This window comes from Balearica regulorum, chromosome 7 (genome assembly GCF_011004875.1).
Source record: "Balearica regulorum gibbericeps isolate bBalReg1 chromosome 7, bBalReg1.pri, whole genome shotgun sequence".
In the NCBI taxonomy this organism is placed as follows: Eukaryota; Metazoa; Chordata; class Aves; order Gruiformes; family Gruidae; genus Balearica; species Balearica regulorum.
In genome coordinates this window covers 16,967,170-16,990,612 of record NC_046190.1, presented here as the reverse complement: position 1 = coordinate 16,990,612, position 23,443 = coordinate 16,967,170, and the positions used below count along the sequence as shown (strand labels likewise).

Sequence of the window (23,443 nt, the reverse complement as noted above, 5' to 3'; positions counted from 1 at the left end):
AGAATTTAAGCTGGTCATAAGGTTGCATTTTTTTCTGCAGACTGTTTCATAAGCTTTTGAACAGTGAAGAGGAAGTGCAGAACATAGAACTTACTCCTTTACTTTGACATTAAATACTCCGTTTCAGTGAGCTATGTCATACTGCATTTCTCAATGGACAGTATAACAGAAAACTCAATGTAAAGTTAAAAAAGAACAAGGAAACAAAGGCAAGTTGTTAAATATATAATATAGCTCTATTTAAAAAACTTCTTGTATAAATGTAACATTGTACCGTGGTAATTTAACATACTCAACACTACTAAGTTATTTCATATATTTGATACAAATTGCAACAAGTGACATCACCTCTGTTCCACAAATCAACTTTATTAAAGAAATTAATCACTCCTCTAAGAACTGGAGGAAAAAATAATGATGTACAAGTTACGGATGTACACTACACAGACCAAGCAATGTCAGAATACCAGATGAGATAATGCCATACAGTGGGGGACACCTTTGAATTCAGAAGGTACTTCTGAACAGAATAGCCAATTTCAGCCTCCCTATACCACTGCTAACATCAGGAATGGGTAGAAGAATTGGTTTATTAGGAAGATTTGCTTTTAGACTCTAACATTGACTATAAAGCTGACACGAAGCTTCACTGATGATACTTTAAAGATAAGATAATATATTGCTTATGTGCTTTTACATCATGTGGCAAAAGGAAGCAACACATTACCTTTGTACTCTATTCAATATAGTGTTCTATTTATAGAAATGCTAATGTTAACAAAGGCAGCAGCAAAAAAGTCTACTTATTAATTCTTGGAGAGTGAAAAGAAAAAGCAACTAAGATTCACCCTTCACAAACAGATAATGTTGTAACACTTGGCATGTCCTTAATTACTCACAACAAGAGACAGGCTGTAGCTATGAAGTAAGAATTAAACACAGTTTACCTCAAATTGTCCACTTGACATATATTTTTTTTTTCCCTGTTTGGCATTTAGCAAACAGAATACTTGTGGGAAATTCAGTGAGCTAGCATATGGATGGAAGAGTCTTGTTCCTGCCTCCTCTTTTTTTTGTTCAGTTCAAAAGTGGTATTTTGCATGTGTCTACAGGCATCACTTTCAAGGCTATTTTATCATTTGGACATTACCTGTATGTTTGTGTTTAAACCTCTCCAAGAGACGTATGTGATTCCTCAGCATCTGATTTCGTTTACAGAATGTAGTGTCTATTCTAAATACACAGTGCATAAGAATAAATGAGTTTATCTAGTCTTCCCTCAGTAAGAGGTTTATAAGAAATAAAGTACTGCTTATAATACAGAAGAATAAGAAAGCATATTTGAATATAATCTCATTATGTACAACTCAAATACCAACTCCAAAAGCAGGACAGAAAGATGAGGAACTTTACTTTGAGGAAACAAAAAATTTGCCTTTTGACAAATTTACTTCATCCGCATGAGGATGGATGTGGACAACATAGGACTCAGGAATAGGAAGGGCAGAGCAACATATTACCTCATTCCACTTTTTCAAATTAATAATTTCTGTTCACTGAGGGGGTATAACTCATATCCTCTAGTCTGCCTTTAAAAGCAGAAGTTTTTGAGATGCAAGCAGACAGGCTTCCACTCCCTCCATTTTGCTGTCCTGTTTTAAAGAAGTTCACTGCATCTTTTCTTGTAGGAGGGAAAGGCCAGTCTCATATTGAATAAAGACAGATTTTTTTTTTTCCCCTCACAGAAAATTGTTCTGTTGAGATACTTCTTTTCCTCTGACACACAGGAAAGCCAGTTTTGAAGATGGCCATTTCGATCATCACACCTCGTAATTAATTTTTTATGTCAAAACATTTATTGGGAACTTCAACATCTTTTCCAACTTGAAGCTTTCATTAATGTTAATCTCCTTTTTACCTTTTCTTTCTCCCAGCTCCTCAAACATCACCACTCCCACAAGAAAAAGAGGAAAGAAAATCCAGCTATTTAATTAATTTCTTGAGCTGGCAGTAAACATGGTTAATATCTAAAGTATTCCAATGTAACCTTAAGTCTCCGATCTAAACTGGAGCAATGAGAAAATGAGATTGTGATAATCCACTAGGTGGGGTGTTCCCCAAGTTTATGCATCAAATCTGCTGCTTCTACTTACCACACTGTTTAGGCTTAGGAAGAAAATTTCACTTTCTGGGAAAGGAGAGCAAGATGGTAAATGCAATAAAGCAAACTGCTAAGTATAAAATATCTAATGCTCACTGGAAGGGACTGCTCTCAATGAAAACACTCTCACAATTAAGCTAAGTTTTTTTACTGTGTTATAAGGATAGTCACAAACAAATAGGAAAGGGCAGCAAACAGCTTTTCTTCTCCTGGAAGACAAGCAAAAACTGGTACTGTATTGGCAGTTAGGAATTTTCTTAAAGAATTAAGAGGGCTTTTTTTCCTTAGTGTCTGAAAAAAACCAACCCCACCTGTTTTAAATAGCCAAGGAGAATAGTTTTTGAATTATAGGAATTTTTTTTTGCATTACAGATTAATAGCTGATAAATAGCATGCATGTCAAGAAAAATGCAAAAGAAAAACAAACCAAAACAGCTTCTTCACCATTCCTAAAGAGACTTTAAGTTAAAGACTAAGTGTAACTTGTTACAAAAAATGCACAGATCATGCTGACAAGACTGCACAACGGTATCAGCTTTAAAAAGGACAGGAGGAATGGAGGAAGTCACATTAGGAAACTGAATCTCCAGATTGGTCTTAGATTGTACGTCTACTCTTAGCCCAAACCTAGCAAATATAACAAGAATTGTAGATAAAAATCATAATTGTATGCATCACAGAAATAATGTGCCCTTTAAAAATCAAAATTGCAACACAAAGAAAAGACGTTTGAGAAGTCACAAGTACGATTTGAGGTCCTGAAAGTCCACCTTTCAGCAACAGGCTAAGGGAGCTCGTGTATTTCAGAGAAAAATTTCAAGGTCATAATCATAGAAGTAGCTTCAATTCAAGATAACTTCTAGTACTAGAGTGGTTTCCAAGATAAAGGCATAACAAGATTCAAAAGTTTTTTTAAAAAAGAAGAAAAACATAAAAATTGAAAAGGTGAAGATACTACATATTTTTAAAACAATCAGGCTAAGTACTGGAAACACTTACCAAGGGAGAGGACAGCTTCTGCCATCATGTTAAAATTTTATATCATGAGTGAAATATATTCAAAAAGGCTTCTGTCAGTTCCAAAAGTTACTTGGCTTGCTGCATGCCATTTTATCACCATTTAACACTATAGGAAGTGAAATCAGAGAACAGTAATGATCCGCTCTAGTTTTAAAATCTGCAAATCAAAAGATCAGGAGAGGAAGTAAAAGCTTCAAGCCTACAGATAGAGTGTGACAGAGGCTCTGTTGTATTACTGCTTGGCAGCGCTAAAGAACTAAGTTCCTATAGAAACTCATACTTGCAGACAAACACTACAGAAAAAAGCTGACAAAAAACCTTTTGAATAGTGACTGCATAAGCATTTAGCATACTGCAAGTACGAATAATGACCATTTACATTTTGTATTGAGATTTCACAGAGTTCAGAAATGTAGGTCTTCAGTAAAACTGAAAAAGACAGACCATAATAGAACTAATACTTCCTGTAAAATATTTCTGATTAAGTGATAAGCTATGGGAATAGTATAAGACAATTCTTGGTTTTGACATTCATAGCTGACCCATATTTTACCTTGCAGTTTTTTCTTTTTTTTTATTGAGATTGCTGCACATCTACAGATGTTTCCACCCTTTCAAAATTCAAAACATTTAAAGGTTCTGTAAATGAAAGCTTCATTGTTGTTATAAAACTTGCAGTTTTATAAATAAATTCAAGCAAGTGGTTGAGAAAATTACTATTGGGAGAAAACATTTAATATTTACCTATGTCTTTTTTCAATGTACTCTAAAATGTATTTTTTTTATGCAAAAGAAAGTCAGACAGTAATATTCTTCAGCAACAAAATGAAAGGGAAATAGGCCTATTATTTTTAATACTTTCCTTCATTACAAAGGGACTAAACTCCTTTCTGCATAACTGTAATTACCGGAAAGTGCTGTATTAAATATTAGGTTTTTATTCATTTGGCACTTTGGATGCATAGATAATTAGTCTGCAGAATGTGCTAAAAGTGCTAAATCACTGTAGACTATTCACAAAACATACTCTAGCTTGCATTGGCAGCAAATGCTGGAAAAACAACATTTTCAAAGCTATACTTACAGTTTGTCCCTTCTAACTACAGTTGCTACTTAGCTTTGTCTGAAAAAATTCTTCCTGAAAGACTTCTAAAAAAAATGGACACAAAAGTGCAGCTACAGGTCAGATTTTCTCAAGTAAACCACTCACAGCTGAAGTTTGCAGGCATTTCAACTCTCAAATTGCCTTTTAGTATACCTAACAACTAAGTGAAAGCTTTCAAGTTTTAATACATTCTTAGGCGAACGTCAGGTGATCAGTTTACACCAGAAAACACAAGCAAGGCTTCATAGACACAATCATCTAAAAAAGCAATGCTACAACAGCATAAGGAGAAATGAACCGAGTAAAATCTAAATGCAATTGGAAAGAACATGTATCTCATATGACTGAATGTTGTCTAGTCCCTATGTTTTACTATGTTTTGGTTTCTTGTGACCTCTATTTATATCATTCAGTTTGAACTGAGGAACTCTACCTAGTACATCACTCTAATTTCACTGTTTTGTAGTTGCAGGCTTCTTGTCTGTAATGGTTCGTGACAACTGTAATGGTTCATTCATCTCCGTGAATTTGTCTAAGCTTTATCCACACACAATCTTTTTTCATTTATGTTTTGCAGCAAGAATTTCTACTGCATAACAAAGAAGTATTTCCTCTTGTTTGAGTCCACCTCTGTTCATCTCCTTGTTGCCACCTACTTCTTCATTTTTCAGGGCTAGCAAATACTCTATGGTGCTGCCATGGCATACTTCACAGATTTCTAGCATAACTTCTCCCTCAGGGCATTCTCTTCCAGGCTAAAGAATACTACTCTAAGTAATTGCTTCTTTTATAAATGCTGTTTCACCATCTGGTCATGGAAACTTATTTTACTGCTAATTTCGTCAACTTGGTCACTAGTCTATTCTGACACTTTTATTTGAGCCAAATTTCAGATAATTCCCCATAAAGAAGAGTTGCAATGTAAGAACCTCCTGAAGGTCCTACAACATGAAAATGGGTTGAAAGAAATTCAGCAGTTTTTATGCTATGGCTTTCTTTGAAAAACTCTTGTATCTTGTTCATCTGCAAACGTTGCAGATTTTGGGCAGCATTTCTGTGTTTTGATTGATTAGGAAAAAATTACTAGTTTTTCAGACTTTTGTAAGCTTTTGCATCATTTTTCAGTTCTAATCACCTCCTTAGGCTGCTGTATACAAACCTCTTTTCAGGTTTGGTTTTTTTTTAGATCTTCTTTGATAGGAGATATATATTTGTTTTAAAAAATAATAATGATACAATAGGTTTACAGCAGTCTCCACGTTACCTGCGAACACTTTAACAGCCATATGTTTTGGCTTTCCATATGGCTATGTAAAACACAGGTGACTGCTGTCCATATACTAAGTTGCCAGCATCTATAGCAGTAATTAAATTGAAAAGCAATATTGACAATCCAGGGCTATACCCAGAGAGGGAGCGGGGGGGGGGGGGGGGGGGGGGGAAGTCAGAACATAGAAACTTTTCAACTGGACCTCAATATAGTTTCCAAGAACCTGTTACCTTAACTATTGTAGCAAAGACTGAGATGTATCTTGAGCCACTGGCAGCCACCTTTGTAAACATTTGTTTTACTTTAAGAAGTCACACGAAGATGAACACACACAGAAGCTTGACCAAATTTAAACCACCCTATGTGCATGAAATTACTCATGTGTTTGCAGTGTGAGGACACAAATTAAGAACAGGTTTCTTATACTACCATCCCATTTTCAGGCTCCCTTAATCACGAAGATCAGCACACCAACACAGATGAATAGCACACCAATTGACTCCTCTCCTGCAGGACTGTAGAAGCATAATTATGATAGGTAAGGAAAAACACTGCAATAAAACTGCTGGAAACCTCAGAGGTTAGACAGCAAAAGTGAGACACATTTATATCTAAAGCTTCTTGGACATTATGATTTTTTTCTTTAAACTCTCTTTGAAACTGAATTTCACGTGTCACAACTCTTTATGATTTATCAGCCATTAACCTCCTTATTTTTAAGTTACCTGCTATAAGTAATTCATTTATCACTTAATTAAAACTAACACAATTTATTCCCTATAGGCATAGAAAAAGGAAACCTGGGAAACAGTTATAAGCATGTTGAGCAGACTAGCTCTGTTTTCTCTCAACTGTATAAACATAAGATTTTTTTTCATTATATGGCAAATATGATGTTATTTGTAGTTATTGAAGTTATTTGTTTAAAAAAATTATTTTTATCTTAAACCTAAAAGAAGGTGCCTACTGATAACATCTATCACTCTGAGCCGAGTAATGCATTTGCACAATCCTGTGTTGGGGGATGCTTATTCCACATTTTGGAGCTAAAGAACTGAAGTGCAACACTTCCAGTTAAGAACACTATGGGCCAATAAACTCAAATAGCATCTCAGTTCCTTTACCATGCCATGAATCAATGACATCAGCACTCTGATACATAAACTACTTGTTGCTGAACAATAACCAGGTCTCTCTTCTTTGAGGGAGAAAAATCTATGTAGATATTTTCTACAAGGACTATATATAGAACTGCAGATACAAAAAGCTGGCCAAACACTTCTGAACTTATCCCACTGCATAAAATCTTTTTAAGATCACATTCAAAACACCTATTTTCAAAGAACAGCTGTAGGTGACTGAAATAACACATAAGTACGTAGCTCTCATTGTATATATGAGGAATGTAAACAGAGGAGGGTAAACAGGAAGGTTTTGGGGTTTTTTTTTGGGGGGGGAGGAGGCTGGTTTTAGTTTGTGTTTTGGGTTCCCCCCCCCTCATTTTTTCCCCCGTTTGATTGCTTCATAGGGGAATGATTTCTGCAGAAGTAGTAAACCTTGGTCTTCTCTATTCAGGCATAGAACACACGTATAATGGGATAGGACTTGAACTTTATAGCCCACAAACAAAAAAAATTTTACAAGAGAAGTATAACATATTTCATTCATGTGCTTCTTCAAAAATTGATTAGATTAGCATCCCTTAGTAAAAAGGCAACATCTGTTGCCATTACAATTGAGAGAAAGGAGTTTGGTTTTATTTGTGGGTGTTTTTTTTTTTTTTTAAAAACTTGGTGAAAGGACTCAAAAGTTCAAGAATCCTGGAGTATGTATATACTAACAGGTTTATACCTGTCTGGAGTGCAAACACAGCATAAGCAGCTGGTCAAAAGAGGTGATTATCCTGCCATATTTGGTGTTGGTGCAGCCTCACCTGGACTACTGTGTGCAGTTCTGGGCTCCACAATTTAAGAAAGATGTGATGGTCCTTGAATGCATCCAGAGGAGGGCAACAAAGCTGATGAAAGGGCTGGAAGGAATGTCCTGTGAGGAGCGGCTATGGACTTTGGGCTTGGCTAGTTTGGAGAGAAGGAAGCTGAGGGGTGACCTCATTGCTTTCTACAGCTTCCTGAGGAGGGAAGCGGAGAGGGAGGTGCTGAGCTCTTCTTCCTGGTATCCAGTGATAGGATGCATGCAAGTGGTTCAAAGCTGCGCCAGGAAGGTTTGAACTGGACGTTAGGAAGGATTTCTTTACAGAGAGGATGGTCAAACCCTGCAACAGGCTACCTAGAGAGGCGGTCGATGCCCCAAGCCTGTCAGTGTTCAAGACGCATTTGGTCAATGCCCTTAACAACATGCTTTAACTTTTGGTCTGCCCTGAATTGCTCAGGCAGTTGGACTAGATGATCATTGTAGGTCCCTTCCAACTGAACTATTCTAGTCTAAAACCTGCTCCAGTGGTCATCTGAGAAAGCCTATGTCACTTGCAATGCATTTCCCAGGAGACAAGATCCTTAACTTCAAAAGCATGTTCTCAATTGTTCTTTGAAGCTTTTTTGAAATGCTGTAACTAAGGAGAATGATGCGTGAATGACAACCATTTTGTTATAATCCTGAAGGCTCTGTTGACTAAATATCAAGCAACCTAGTAAGATAACTCTACAACCATCTAATTGACAGTGAAAACTGGACTAGTCTCAAAATTTTATCTAGAGATCAGGAAGTCATCCATTCTGTCATCTACTTCCAAATCAATCTGTTCCCAAACCTTTCAAAAAGGTGGTATTTATGAATGTTCTCATACACTGGTGAAATGGCTCTATTTTCAGTTCATGCAAGTGGTAAAAATGAATTGTTTGTCATGTTCCAGGGAGTCTAAAGTCTCCAGATCCAGTCTAGTAGTGATCATGGATCTTTTAGTGACCTGAATATCCATATAAAACAGACATAAATTAATGAATGAGAAAATTTTTGATATCAAGTAATGACAAGCAACAATTTTGCTGGAGGTCTTCATGTTGCCATTAAGGGTTCAGGCTTATAAAGCATTTTTGAAGATTCTAAAAAATAAATGATGGAAATAAGTGGACAATGCAGTAGAAAATTAAGTTCTGCCAGTAAGACCAGTATGATGATGGGTTCACCAAAGAAATTAGTTTGAATGGGTAGCACCAGAAACTGACAGATAATTCCACTAGGACTAAGGAAGACAACTTCATCCATAGCTGAGAAAGTATTAGCACTAATCAGAAGAGTTTATGTGGAAGAGGTTGGAGAAAAACAACTGATCCAAAACATTTGTGCGTCTTTCACAGTAAGAAGCCTTAAGTTTTATGACACTGCACAAGCATAACAGGAAAAAACAATCTGTCCTCTTTTCCATAGACTTACTCATGATGGGAACTATCTGCAAATTTAGCCAATATAGCTCCTCGCTTCTAAAAGAGTAAACTTCAACTACCACAAGAACCAACTGTTTTGAGACAGAACACCAAGTTCTCTTTTCACTCCCAGTCTTTCACTCACAAAACCAAAAATCCTCAAATAAGCTGATCTGAAAAATGCTTTTGTACATGAGAGGGTAATCTTCCTCAATCTTAAGGAAAACATGTATCTTATCTTTAATAACGCCTTCTTATAGGAACCTAATAGCCGAGTAAGGAAGAAACCTTAAATACTACATATCCTCAGGGAGCAGGTTACCTGTACAGTCAGTCATTTCTTTTCTGAGGATATTTTTCTGCCTAAGACACAGACTACTCCTGATAAAAATAGAAGTCAGTCTGTGAAAAGTTGTGCTTCAAATTTAGAGGCAAAACTATAAAAACACCATCAATACGCTCAAAAAGACAGCTAGAAAAGACCAATATTGCAAGCCCAACTTCAGAACTAAACAACAAGCTGTAGGTTTTTGAGGTAATCAAATTATAAACTTTAAGATATTCTATACATTAAAAAAAAAAAAAGAAGAGACACTGCTGTAAAAAAATATATCCTGTTGGCTTTGTATTCTTCCTTTGGGTAGCTCTTTGTGTAAAGTAACTAAAAGGTGATATTCGCTCAGTACTAAGAATGGAACCTCAGTTGGGCTGATGATGTAAAAGCAAGAGCAGGAGGATTCCATTTCCTCCTCTATAGCACAGCAGAGGCATAGGTAACTAAATAAAAGTAATTTATTTTTGTCACTGAAGGAAAAGACAGCTTTAAATAACACTCAGAAGATAGAATGGTTTAGACTACAGGAGGAGACAAGTTACCATTTGCTGATGACAAGCCTTGCTGCTGTTAGATAGAATTAGTCTCAAGAGGAGGCTACATGAAATTAAGGGAAACAGAACTCAAGAAAAAAGGCACTAGGTGTTTCAAAAGACTTATTTCCCCCATCAGATAAAAAACAAAACCAAACCCCTCTAGGGGAACCTGTAAAAAGTTTTCTTTTTCCCTCCAGCACCGAAAGCTAAAGAAAGAATAGAACAGTAGAGATATCTCACAGCATTCAAAGCTACTGCTTTAAAAGACCAGGGAAGTGGGAAAGGCAAGACTTCCTTTACACTTTCTGCTGTTTTGATTTGGGAGAGAGACAAAGGCTTTCATATTTAGAGAAGGACCAACAGCTGAGACTTGAATACCAGCTCAGTAATGATCAGTTATTGAGAAATATTGCAGCACTGAACTGTCATCTCAGTTTTCTTCAGTAGGACCAACATATATACATATCCTGAACCTTTCTTTCTTTACCTGTTCCCCAGAACTGTAGGTTTCATTCGGCATTTCAACCCATGCATTTATATGTATATAAAATATTTGCATGCATATGGCATCTATCAATCCAATTCCCTCATCACATTTCATAGGAATAAGCCATATGCATTTTAACTATTTAGTTTTCAGGAAAAATATAATACATTTTATCTTGTCTTTTCTATTTGCATTAGTTATACCACTTTGTGCAGAATTTTTAAGGTTGTTGAAACACTTGGACTTTTTTTTTTTTAAATAATGTAAATCAACTATAACCCATTGAGAACTGCAAGTCGACAGCTGCCACATTCTAGCACAGAGACAGGCAGTGTTCAGTCTTTTCTGGTTCTGATTCTCTCCCAGGTGAGAGATCAGCATACTCTACTCCTGCTGTGATAGCAAAAAGTAAGAACAAGTTCTAGATGAGAAAACAGAGAGAATTGTGAACCTCACTTTCTTTACATTCTCTGTCCCATATTTCCCTCTTCTCTTCAAGGTCATATTCAACTCTGTATCACTTTTTCAGTTCTTTTATTTCTGAAAGGTTTTAATCCTGCTGCATACTGAGATTTCTGAACTACTGCATTTCATCACCTCTAAATAATGGAAGAAGTCATTAAACAGAAGCATTATCCAGTCTGCTTTAGATATTAAAAAAAATAGGCAGACAAGACTGAAAATTCAGATTTCTGTTCAGAGGTTCACTAGAACAAGTAAAATTGAATAGCCACATTATTAAAAGATTATAAATGCAAGCTCACACATGGTAGACATCAGTCCTTCATCTCACTGAAAGCTCATATCTTAGAAATGTGGGGTTCTACATCAATGAACCTCTGTGTCAGACTCAATGGCAGTTTTGTGATGCAGACAAATAGCTATTTGAAACTGGTTTGAGACAGCCAATGTTTTTAACCTGAGGCAAACTTTTATTGTAGTGATAGAAATAAGGCTATTAATGAACTCACCAATATTTAACTATTCCTGTTGGGCCTCCCATTGGTCAAATTTCACAAGTCTAACACTGTACTGCCCAGGGCAAGAAAATTAAATAGAAACCATTTTCATCAGGAAAACGTTAAGCTCTTCCTATTTGGAAGAGGGAATCAGGACTCAATTTATACTGAGGATGAATTGCTTAAGTCCAGTATACAGTTAAGTAGGCAAATTTTAAAAGAAGCCTCAAATCTGTATTTTGCATCTCAGTCTTTTAATTTTTTTTTCTAGAACAGAAAAATGCACATTCTGTACTGCTCTCTACAGTAGCATACTAGTAAAACATTAAAAAAAAATAGAGGCTAGTCCTTATACTCAAGATGTTTCTAACTGACTTCTAGCTCAGGATTCAATGAGAACAAAAAAGTGGTCAGTACTTGCTATAGCAAATACAGGCACACCTTCTAGCTTGGAGAAGTAAAGTGAGATCTTTCCATCAGTGCAGACAAGCAACAGCTTCAGTTATCAGAAAGCTTTTACTGAGCACAGCCACATTGCACATACCTGCACATGCATTAAGAATAAAAGTGAAAGTGATAAGTGTACCATATAGAAATTCACCTTTTCTTTGGAGTTACAGTATGGATCATAATGCTAAAGTTTCTTTCCTCTTTCCCTATTTGCAGCACCAGTTCTTAACAGTGCAGTTACTAGTGCACAATGGTAATAGAAGTCTCTAAGCAGACAGCAAAGTCAGACGAAAAAATAACATGAACAGATACTCAGAAGATTCTTTGTTTTAGTTGAATGGCGTCCTAGAGACCAACAGTACTTGCCTGGCTGCCTTTTTTGCCCTTGTGCTGTGATAATATTTAAACCAGGAAGAGGAGGACATAACAGAACTACCATATCAAATGCTGCTCCAACAGCTTAGCAACACAGTCATTTCAAGATCTCGAGACCCTCAGAAACTGCAATCCTTCCTCCAACCCCACAGGCTGGAACTGTGTCAGCACTAAAGAAGTCACCAGTTGGAAAGCTCAGCCATACTTGACTGTTGACACCAAAAGCCCTTTTCACAGCTACTTCCTTCTTAACATCTTCCTAAAAAAGTCTATTCTACACCTGATGCTGAACCTGACAACTCCCTAAAGAGCCATTTTTACCTTCCTACTCTCAACAGTAACTGAAGTTGGTGTTATTATTCCCACTTTAGAAATGGAGAACAGGTCAGGAAACAAGGCACAAGTCTAAAACAAACCATGTGAAATCAATTACTTTTCAGTCCTGTGCATTGTCATCTAGACAAAGCTTTAGATCTCTTGCTATTTGAAATTCCAACTAGAAACTGAAATTTTTAATACTGTTGTTTCAGACACCAGGACAGTAATGCATTTCAATTTGTTTCCTGTGTCTATTACCCTTGTGCACTTGTGAGTGCCAGCTAAGTTTAGTAACTAATTAGACTGGAGTCACAATTCCATTAGAGGTCTGGATCAGTAATTCACCAAGCAGGAAACAAAACATCTCTTGTTGAAATAACTGTAGCTTTGAGGGAATTTTTTTTTTTTTTTTTTTTTTTTTAGAGTTAAAAGAAGAAGTCGTCATCCAGTAGCTATACAAACCTCATTGTGTGCTTTCATTTTAGAAGCCACAAAATAGGCCACACGCAAATCCATCGAGACCTCTGGCTGACGTAAGTATTTTATATCTGCTGAGCTTTGACACTGGAGTAACAGCTATCAAAGATCATCCTGGACATAATTAGTAGTTCCAATACTATTTTTTTCTTTATATTGAAATTGGACAGTTTCAATACAAACACTACTTCCCATTGTTCTCAACAAAGCATACTAAGCAGCTGCAAAAGCACTCCTTCAGCAAAGAACAATTGAGTAAGGTCATTACCAAGGAAAGAGCAAGCAGTAACACAAAAAGTTTGACATCTCTGTAAAAAGGACAGCTTATTGGTATAGTACAGAGAATCTTATAATACTGAGCAAGCATAAGGGCCCAGGGTTTCCTCAGAGAGATGTATATAAATCAGTGCTATTCTGCTATTGCATAGTAGGAGGTTACAACTAGGGGTGAGGGGATAGACAAAAGTATCAATACCTTTGGAAAAAGAGAAGAACTTGAGGTATTAGTACCAAGAAGGAAACAGCTAGCTTGGAAAGATTACAGTGTTATAAAACCCTTGTAAAAAGTACATAAGGATTAAACCACTAGGGTTTAGAAACTGCAAAAGCAAGCAGAGGTCAGCACAGAATCCCTGACAGAATTTGAGCTGATACTTAAGTATTTAAAATTCAACCAAACTCTACAAGCAGTAGGAGGTAAAGTTTTGAAAGTTCCATGAATACTCAGAATTCCATAGCTGTCTGACAAAATGCACACAAATCCCAGAGTAAAATTATATACCTCTGCCTCAACGAAAGGGAAAGCCCTAGCTTTTCAGTCTTGTGCATTGCCCTAGGATGGTCAACGAGAAACAGCTGAGGCAACAGGACACTGCTGTAGCACTGCTCTCCCTGCTCTGCAAAGCTCCTCAACTTGCTAGATTAAGAATTAGGAGCAATGGACAGAAATCAGTACAGCCCTATCCCTCACCCCACTTCACAATAGAGCAGACCAAGCATGTTGACTTCTGTCCACACAAATGCGTACCTTCATTGACCTTTGCAAAAAACCAAGAGAGTCATGTTCAGAGACACTCCTGACTCAAACAGCTTCCACTGACTGTGTAATTGTTTGTGCTGTGCTTGGTATTGGGATTCACTGGGGCTTAACAGGCTTTTAAGTACTGCCAAAAAAGAAGAGTTAATAAACCCATACACAGACAAGTTTTACCCAAGAGGGATACAATGGCCTTGCATATCAGACAGAAGTAAAATTTCAGGTCACTTAGTATCCTTACAGTCTTCCCAAATCCCCATTTCACCTTGTTCCATCCTCTTGGCCTTTGAACTTCTTTCAGTGTATCTATTTGCTATGTGCGCAAGAGTTCAGCATCTCCCAGAGGAGGAGAAAGGGTTGGGGGGAAATGCAAGTTTGCCAGAGGAGCAAATAATTCCACAAGTCTTATAAGCGTTTCTGTGTCAAGTCTTGGAGGCTTGTTAAGGAGCAAGGGATGGAGAACATATTTATGTAAAATTATAAGTCTAGCTTCACACATACAACAAAAAAAAAAGAAACAAAAATAGTCACCTTTGGGTGACTTTGGGACTTGCTTTCCTCAACCACATCTGAATATAAAGACTAATACAGTTGCCAAGTTTAACATGCAGTACTGGTCACCTCCTGACGACTCTCACCCACATTGGGCCCATGTCCCCAAAGGCTCCCAAAAAAACCATCCTGAGAGCAGGGTTGGCAAGAACACAAAATCACTAGAGCTCTACCGGCCTATCTAACTATATTAACAAAGCATAGCAACAGGGAAAAAAGTTGCATTTCTAACCTTCAAAGATCATACTACATCATATTCTGTAACACTGCCCTTCCTGCTTTAACATCCTGATCTTACTTGTAGTACTACATGCTTCTAAGGTTCATTTATCCTTCCCTCCCCTGCCCCAAAGGAAATAGAACTATAAACATGACTATGAAGGCTATAGCTACAAAAAGCAAAAGGTATTTGTATTGAACTATAAAGAAACAGATTAATTTTTTTTATACCTTGCATAGAACATGTTGCTAATTAAAGCATTTGAATTATCTAAGAATACATCCCAGAAAAAATACTGTATTAAAAAAAGCATATTAGCAAGCAAGCACTCCTGCAGCACGCAATGAGATGGTTGACTTGGGAGGCTAATGAATTAGTATAAACAATTTAGATCTAATTTAATTTAACAATGTAGAGCATTTGTGCACTGCAAAGCAACAGATAGTCATTTGTTTCTTCATTAAATCAAAGATAAAATTGCTGATTACCCTTCCATGAATTATTTTATTGAAGAGGATGGCAAACAAATTTTATATTTAGTCATAAAAGTTCATGGCTAGTCCCCAAACAAGCAAATGTAACCAGTGAAGGATACCAGTGAACATAATTTAGACCAGATGTGGTTTAGGGCAACACATTATTCAGCCAAAATAGATTCTCACATTTTAACAGTTAGTGAACAAATGTTTATACAGCAAATTAATATAGCATTTTAAGTTTACTTTTTATTTCCACAAAACATCTCTAAACAGCACAATATACTACTCACAATTTTTAAATTTCTTATAATTATACCTTGAGAATGCTGAGCATTTGGTACTGCCAGAAGTACTAAAATTATTAAAACCCCCTCTATTTTACAGATAAATTTATGAACTTGCCTCAAAAGTGTTACCGGTGATATCAAATTCTGGTGGAACAAAGGCACCCTCTGGATCATCTTTGAAAGCAAAAGGAAATGCATCAGATTAGAAATTAGTAGCCTTGCTCATTTAAAAAACAAATTTGGTGATACAGACTTAATGATATACTCATATCTGATATGAAAGAAACTGTATATATAGCAGTGCTTTGGTTCAGTCATATCTGATGTACAAAGAACTTGTTAGCCATGTTTTTAGTACTGTAAGTAAAATAAAGTGCTATTTTCAAACTTTCTGCAAGAAGATACCATACTTTTCCTATTAAGAAACAAAACAGACAAAACACCCCTGAAGAAATAAATTTACCATGCCTAACCACTTCTTGCCTTCAGACATTGCTGTTTGGACCAACTTATCACCTAAGCTGGTGTGGCTCAGCTGTGGCTTGCAAGTTTGATTTGATTAATGGGACATTTCCATTCACTATTTTGCACTGCAGACCTGGGGGATAAGGGTTCAAGCAGCAAAAAGAGGAGACTAGAAGATATCAGAGCCCCTGGCAGAACATCCTATTGAATGTTTGCCACTTTAGCACCACAGAACCTGCAGGGAGCAGAACTCTACTACAGCAGAGGCGACAGGCTGTTCATTTTCTCTCACTGGCAAGCAAATCCAGAGGTTATAATTTTCTTCTGGAAGAATAAATCCAAAGGCAACAACTACAGGGAAGCAAAAAGGACAACCTCCACAATTAACAAACAATATTTTAACCAAATAGTAACAACATTTGAGAGAAAGGGGAAGAGAAAGTCAAAGACACAGTGGAGTGTGTCTGTGTGAAATAGACTATATACATAACTTTTTGCATTCCTAGGAAAAACACAATTTTCTTTAAAGTAAACTAATGACAAGTCTCTTCCTCAGAGCCTAACATGACTTCAGGGAACAAAATCTTTGTACATTAACTTTGCACAGGAATTATTATCCCACATTTTAAGCATTTGAATACAGCAAATTCCTGGATCAATTGTTTGCCAATTATTCAATTAGACTAAAACATTTAAGAAATTGATTTTTTTCTTTCCCAGCTGCAAGCAAAGATCTTAGTTGAGGGGCATTTTTCATCCACTAGATTTATTCTCTTCAACAAGTCTTTCACATACCCTTATGAATACACAGTCAGCTTTTTTCTTCTTTTTTTAATTTCAAGTTATGACAAGCTCTTTAAAATAAAGGAAATTGATTCCATATTATCTTATTAACATGGAACTAAAAGTTGATTCTCGTATTTGAGGAATTTAAGCACATAACAAATACCACAACAATTATGATGATGTATTTTCATCTTTATTAAGTACGTTTTATTTTGTTACATGCTTATTTGAAATACTATATTTAATTCTAAAAAAGGCAACAAATATTCATTTGTTGCAAAGCTAGTGTACTCCATTTTTTTTCTAAATACTGTGATCTAGATTTTGACTGATAAACACTTATTCTGACACAGATTTAAAAATAAATTAGGTTAAAGAAATCACAACAAGAACCTGAATAGTGTGTATATGGCTAGAACTGTTCTTTTAGTTACAAGCTGACATAATTTTAAAAGGACTGTAGAATAAGAGCTGGGGTTTGTTTTGTAATATCCCCAACAGGCTTGAGACAAAGACTCTTGAGATGGGTCATGTGAAAAGGGAACAGCAACAATAACATGCTTTTTTGACTGTGTTGAAATCAGAAGTCATTTTTTAGGTTAAGCATCACCCCATTCATCTGCTATGATACCTGAAGATCTACTACATACTGGGTTTTAGCACATTAAAAATAATTTATTAGTCAGTCATCACACTTGACAAGTCTAAAAATCATGACCTTAAAAAAATAAAGTCCTTTATTCAAGAGAGCTTTCCTTCCTAATGGTGAATATGCACTAGAATTGCCTCATTCTCTATGGCCACAATCATCAAGATACATTGAATGACAGATTTCTCTAGAAATAGAGAATATCCATGAAATGAGAAGAACTGAAAGAGACCAAGAACGTGCTTTACATAGCTAGAGACTTGTGCACATGGATACACAAACACTAACCTACAGTGTTTAAAATGGAGATAAATTACATTCCCCTAGAGAAATGTTAAAATAACTAGGAAGTATCTTCTAAGCAAACTCATAAAAGCCTTTGTTCATCAATCACAAAATTGAGCATGTAGTTTCATATGGGTCTATACTCACCCTTTCCTAAAGAAGTTTTTGTTTTCTCTTTATTTTAATTACAAGTCTTAAGAATAGAATATAATGCTTTACTACAGTGTCTCACTATGAGTTTCCCTAGTTCTAAGACAAACGGCCTGGAAACACAAATACTTACCACTGAGCTGTTCCATGAAGCATACATTGCCATTGGTGTTAAAAGCCAAAGTGTCAGGAGTGATGCAGAGTGTCTGGAAGATTGCAGAATGGGCAATGCTCTTCAGAGAATGGCAACACTCCAGGCAAATTGCCCAGATATCTTGCTCAGTCAGACAGCTATCCCGCAGTGACAAAATATCAGCAAGGGACACATTCTCCTGCCAACATATGAATTCATAAATTACCCTGGATTTCACGACACTTTGTATATCATAGATTACATTTGACACAATTGGCTACAAGTAATGTTTCCAGCAAGTTCTCAGACTTTCTAGGACACTGATTAACACCCCAAGAAACACCAAGTGCATGACTTTGCTCTTAACACAGAGAGTGTCTTAAGAAGCAGAGTTAACCTGAGCAAAGGTATCACAGTATGTTAACGTCAAAAAGAGACTTACTATGGGAGCTATGTAAGTTACATAAACAGTGCATCAAAGTTAGGGAAACAGACCATTTGGAGGTAAAAGCAGAGAGACTAAGTTAAAACATTTTCTTTAACTCATGTCTCCCTTAAGTTCTCCCAGGTGCCTTTTCATAAACTACTTAAAAATTCTCTTCACAGCAGTTTTCCCTATCATCTGTGACTGGGGAAAAAGTACCCTCTAAATTGGCCTGTCTTAAGAATGACGCTGTTGTGAAGTTTAGTCATGTAGACCATTTAATAAACACTCAAAAGCCAAACAAGCCATAGGAAAAGTGTTCTTTGACTTAAAATCAAACACTTTGGTTGTCCTAGGCCTCCCTATCATACCCAGAGCTCTCAGTGATCAAAATAGTTTACAGACTTTATTTCTAAGTTACTGTCCTAAACTATAAGTGAACTTCCTTTTTAATCCCTTGGAAAATACAAATATAACTTTATGTACCTCAGTACTAGAGAACATCAATGATATTTGCATTACTATTTACAGAAGGGCTAACTGTTTCTTAACATGTTTTTCAGAGTATTGAGTATTGCACTCAATATCCTTCAAACAAGGCCCAATCTTTAGTCTAAAAAATGTATTTTGCTTTTTGGTCTAAAGTATAATATTTAAATAAATATGAGAAAACACAGGTAGGAAATAAAATGCACTCACTCTTATTTGGGTAACTGAACTTCTATTTTTAATATTCTCATTGTCATCAGTCTAGAGGAGATGGATTGATTTACTAATGGCAGCATTACTACAGTGCCTTCTAGTACCTGGTCTCATTGAATTCAGTCCTACATAATAACAAACAGCAAAAGCCTTTACAGTTCAGGTCTATAACACAAAAGATCTCATTTTCTCTGTGCTGTGCTCAGCACCATATACATAATGCTGCCATGAGATTTGGAGGGTGGATGAGGAAGTTTTCCACATCTTTACAGGGAACTTCTTCCAAGCATGAAAGGCAGCACAGACATTCCTGTATCTGAAAACGTAAACATATGACAAGGAGCTGGGCCACAAACTATTAGGCTTTCAGGATGACCAAACCAATAGGTAGGATGAGGATAGGCTTGGAAAGGAAAGACTAATTGCTTATTCTATGGTCAATTTAAAAAGTTTAAAAAAAAGAAAAAGAAAAAAGAAGAAAAAGACCAAAGCAATGAACCAGTAATTATTTTTAACTCTCCTAGGATCATCCAGCTAGGTGACGTGATGGCATTTGCCAAAACTGGAAAAAAAGAAAAAATGTTTCACTAATCAAGATGTAAAATTATGAGAGTTTCATCTGTGCACATGATGCGAAATAAATAAAAACTGCAATCTTTAAGACAGCCTCTATATCAAGTTCCAACCACAATCAAGACTCGACAGAATTTCTTTTGACTCAAGCTTTGACGTTGAGCTCTACAGCTGATATTAATCATCAGTAGTGATTATCTACAGTTTAAACCTACAAAACCATCTTTGTCTTGTGGTTATTTGGGGAGTAAATGAAAGATGACAATGATCTCATGTCAGAAACTTATCTTCCTTCCAGGGGAATGGATAATTGTGTAATACAGAAAAAAGCCCACCCCAAAACAAAGGGGGTGAAGGAAGAAAAAAAAAAAAAAGTCCTGTGAATGTTCAGTGGCTTCCATCAGCAATGGCTGGCTAGGTGAAGATAAAAAACAAAGCAAAACAACACTGCCGCCACCACCACCACCATACAGCAAGCCTTCCTCTTTCCAATGCTCCAGCACGCAAAGTGATTTACTTCACAGAAATCACGTATCTCTCAAATGACCGCACTATCTTGACCTTAGTTATTAAAGCTGCTATTGCGGCAAAGCAAGGCTTTCGTAGGAACGAAGCACTGAAAACACCAAGACATGCATTTGATTACTTTGCACCCCTCAAGCAATATGGAAACAAAGTTTTCACGGGGGGGGGGGGGGGGCAGGAATAATCCTTTTAAGACTGTAACACAGGAGTTTCTGCCAAGCTAAAGCTTCTGACGAGCCACAACTTCAGTACTTTGGACCACTGAAAGTTGGTTCACTCAAGTTACAGGAAAATTCGAGAGTGTTATGTAACAGAGATGCTGATGCTTTTTGTTTCTTGTCTCATTATCAGTAAAAGACACTTGTAAAAGCAGTAACTGTCTAACAACTACGAAAAGTGAACTGGTCAGACAACCATGCTTTAATTATTCACTTTAGTTCTCAGTTTTCCCTCACATTTTCTTCAGAAAGTATAAAACAGTTCAGTAGCATATGTAATTAAGCAGAGGAAGAGAGAATAAGCAGAAAAAACAAATTAATTAGCCGCACACAACTTCTTAAAAAAATTGAAATTAAATATTAAGGAGTGTGAGACAAAGAAAATCCTAGTAAAGAAAAGCATTTGAAATACACCCTCAATATTTCCTACTCTTCAGCTCAGGCAGCTTCTTGCTACACATACTGTTTTTGTAAACCACATACATCAGACACCAGTCTCATTCCTTCTACTATGTACAGTGATGAGAAGCACAGGCTTCAGTAAATGACTAAGCAGCTGAGAGTTGGGTACATCAGCATTCACAGCTCTCTGGCACCTAAGTCTTTTTGTCAAGATAATTCACACAAGCTTCAAACTAATCTATCCCAGAATCATGGAAAATGCAGCAAACGTCATTCATTAAATTCCTCACATTTGAAGAAATACACTGGGTTGTCTGGGTAAGCTCCCTGAGTACTCTTCAAAGCAGCCCTTTTTTATTAACTTCTCTAATTGCCAGATGATAGGTCATGCTCATTCTCTCAACAACAATATTGAAGGTATTAATGTGCCTGGAATAATTAAACAGAAGGGACTGGTAGGAATCCACGATTAAAGCATATCTTGAGCAGGTGAGAAAAATGGGCTCAGGTCTTCCTCACACAGGAGAGTTGACCATCAGCCTTCTCCCATCCTGAAGAAATACTCTAAATATTTAAGCTAATGTGTAAAAAGGATGCCACTGCCACCTTCCTTCTATATTCTGCATGGGCCAGTCTGAGAGGGCCTACTACACTGAACACTACAAATGATGGGAAGAAGAGCCAAACAGCTGAGCCATCAGATGGCTCATGAAAGCTGGGAGGGACTTTTCATTTTCAAACACACTTTTAAATCCTGATTCAGCTTGGGCTCTTGACATAACAAATAAGCTTGCAAGATCCGGTTTGGGGAACTAGTGGCTCACATATAGCTCACCAAGTTTTTACTTAAAAAAAGAAAAAGCCCAAAACATTCTGCCCAAACATTTGCTAAGGGGTAAGGAACACACTTCACGTGGAAACATACAAAGAACGATGAAAAAGCAAGTGCAAAAGTAAGTACAAACCAGATAAACACGATGGCAGACCTGGGTGTAGCTACAGGTTATTTGGCACAACAACTGAACAAACAGATTTAACAGTTTGGTGGGTTTTTTTAATTTCCCAGTGACAAGGCCTTTTTACACAGGGCAGCAAGAAATGACTGTACAAAAATCTGGTGGTGGCTACTGGAAACCCTTCTGCCTGTGTAAGAAATTTCCCTTTAGCAGGTGCAACAAGGACCTATACTTCCCAACTGCAGCATTAACCCACGGCTACGACAGGAGTTATGAGACTCCCCACACTCAAGGACCATGACTTTGCTGTTATGTGGAGAAGGCGCACAGGGATGGACTAAGCCCAACTTGCCAGCTGGGATCACCGGGCAGGAGAAAGCAAGGAACCCGCGGTGAATACACGGGAATCGAACGGTTATGTCGACACGGCCTGGCCGCTCCCGGCGGGGTGGGCGAGCCCCCGGGCTCCGGCTGTCTCCCGGGCCCGGCGCAGCCAGCGGGCTGCCCTCACAGCGCGGGCAGAAAGAGGCGCCGGGGAGGGTGGGCTCGCGGGTCGCCCCTAAGGCCGCCTCGCTACAGGTGAGGGCAAGGGCGGCGGCGGCTCCGTCCCCGCACCTGCCTCACTCACCTCATCCTCCAGCAGCGTCGGCAGAGGCTCGAAGTCGTAGCAGTTCACCTCCTCCTCATAAAACACGTCCTCTGCGGCGCCAACAGCCTCCATTCCGCCCGGCGAGGGAACAGAGGCTTCACCTCCGCAGCCTCCCTACGCGCCCAGAGCACGGCCCTCGGCCCCCGCCACGGCTCATCCCCAAACCCGCCTGCGGGCTGCCCCCGGCAGCGACCCTCTCGGCGCTGGGCCCGCTTTAACCCCTTCCCCTCCCGGCGAGGCCCGGCCGCGGAACACCCCCTGCCTCTCCCAGCGGCCCGCCGCCGCCCGCTTAAGCCCTCGGCTGGGGCAGCGCTGCCATGGCAACGCGGCCCCGCCGCGGCCTCAACTGCGGCGGCCTCCCGCTCTCCTGCGGCGGCGCCCGCCCCCGCCGCCCGCCTCGCCCTCCGCCCTGCCGCGGGCCCGGGGCGTCCCCGAGCGTCACGGGGGGCCGCTCGCGAGTCCCGGCGTGTCCGTTGCGCCCTCTCCTCCCCGCTCACGGAACTCCCGGCGAGAAGGCAGTGGCGGGGCGGTGGGCCCTGAGGGGCGCGCCCGCCGCAGTGCCAGCTGCGGCCGCCGGGGTCCCCGGCTCGGCTGCGCCGTCCGGGCGAACGGAGGCGGCGGGAGGGAGGGCTAGTGTCGGGCGAGAGGCCGGGGGCGGCGGCGTTGCCTGGCATCCGAGGTGCTCCCGTCGGCGAACGATTTCCTCCCGTGAGGGGCACCTCGGGCGAGCTTAAGCCCCCCGCCCTGCCCGTGTTGCCCCGGCCTCGTTTATTGCCATCGACTTTTTAAATCACTGGTTTACTGGATAAACCCCAGCGTTTTAAAATTAGGCAAGGGACCAAATATTGCCATGATCGTGGCCCTAACTCCTCACGCAGTTCAAACCATGACAAGCGCAAACAAAAAACAGTCTGATACTATCAACTTTCTTTCCATTAGCCCAGCCGTTTTTTGCTATCCACAGGGTTTAGGGTGCTTAAAATAACATCATTAAGACTCCCTTTGAAGCTGAACGTCCAAGATCAAGGATTCCTCCAGAAGTACCACCTGCGTAGGCACGTGGTTTTGTTTCAAGTACTT

The 23,443-nt window shown here is 38.6% G+C and overlaps 1 protein-coding gene across 1 annotated transcript in view; it reads right to left on the bottom strand.

Moving 5' to 3' along the window:
- The window catches only part of KNDC1 (kinase non-catalytic C-lobe domain containing 1), a 68,914-nt gene extending 46,242 nt beyond the window's left edge, over positions 1 to 22,672 (bottom strand). The window contains 3 exon segments of the mRNA XM_075758194.1: positions 15,562 to 15,620; positions 17,915 to 18,113; positions 22,343 to 22,672. Coding sequence (XP_075614309.1) covers positions 15,562 to 15,620; positions 17,915 to 18,113; positions 22,343 to 22,435 — 351 coding nt within the window. The 5' untranslated portion in view covers positions 22,436 to 22,672.
- Between the last annotated feature and the right edge of the window lie 771 nt (positions 22,673 to 23,443).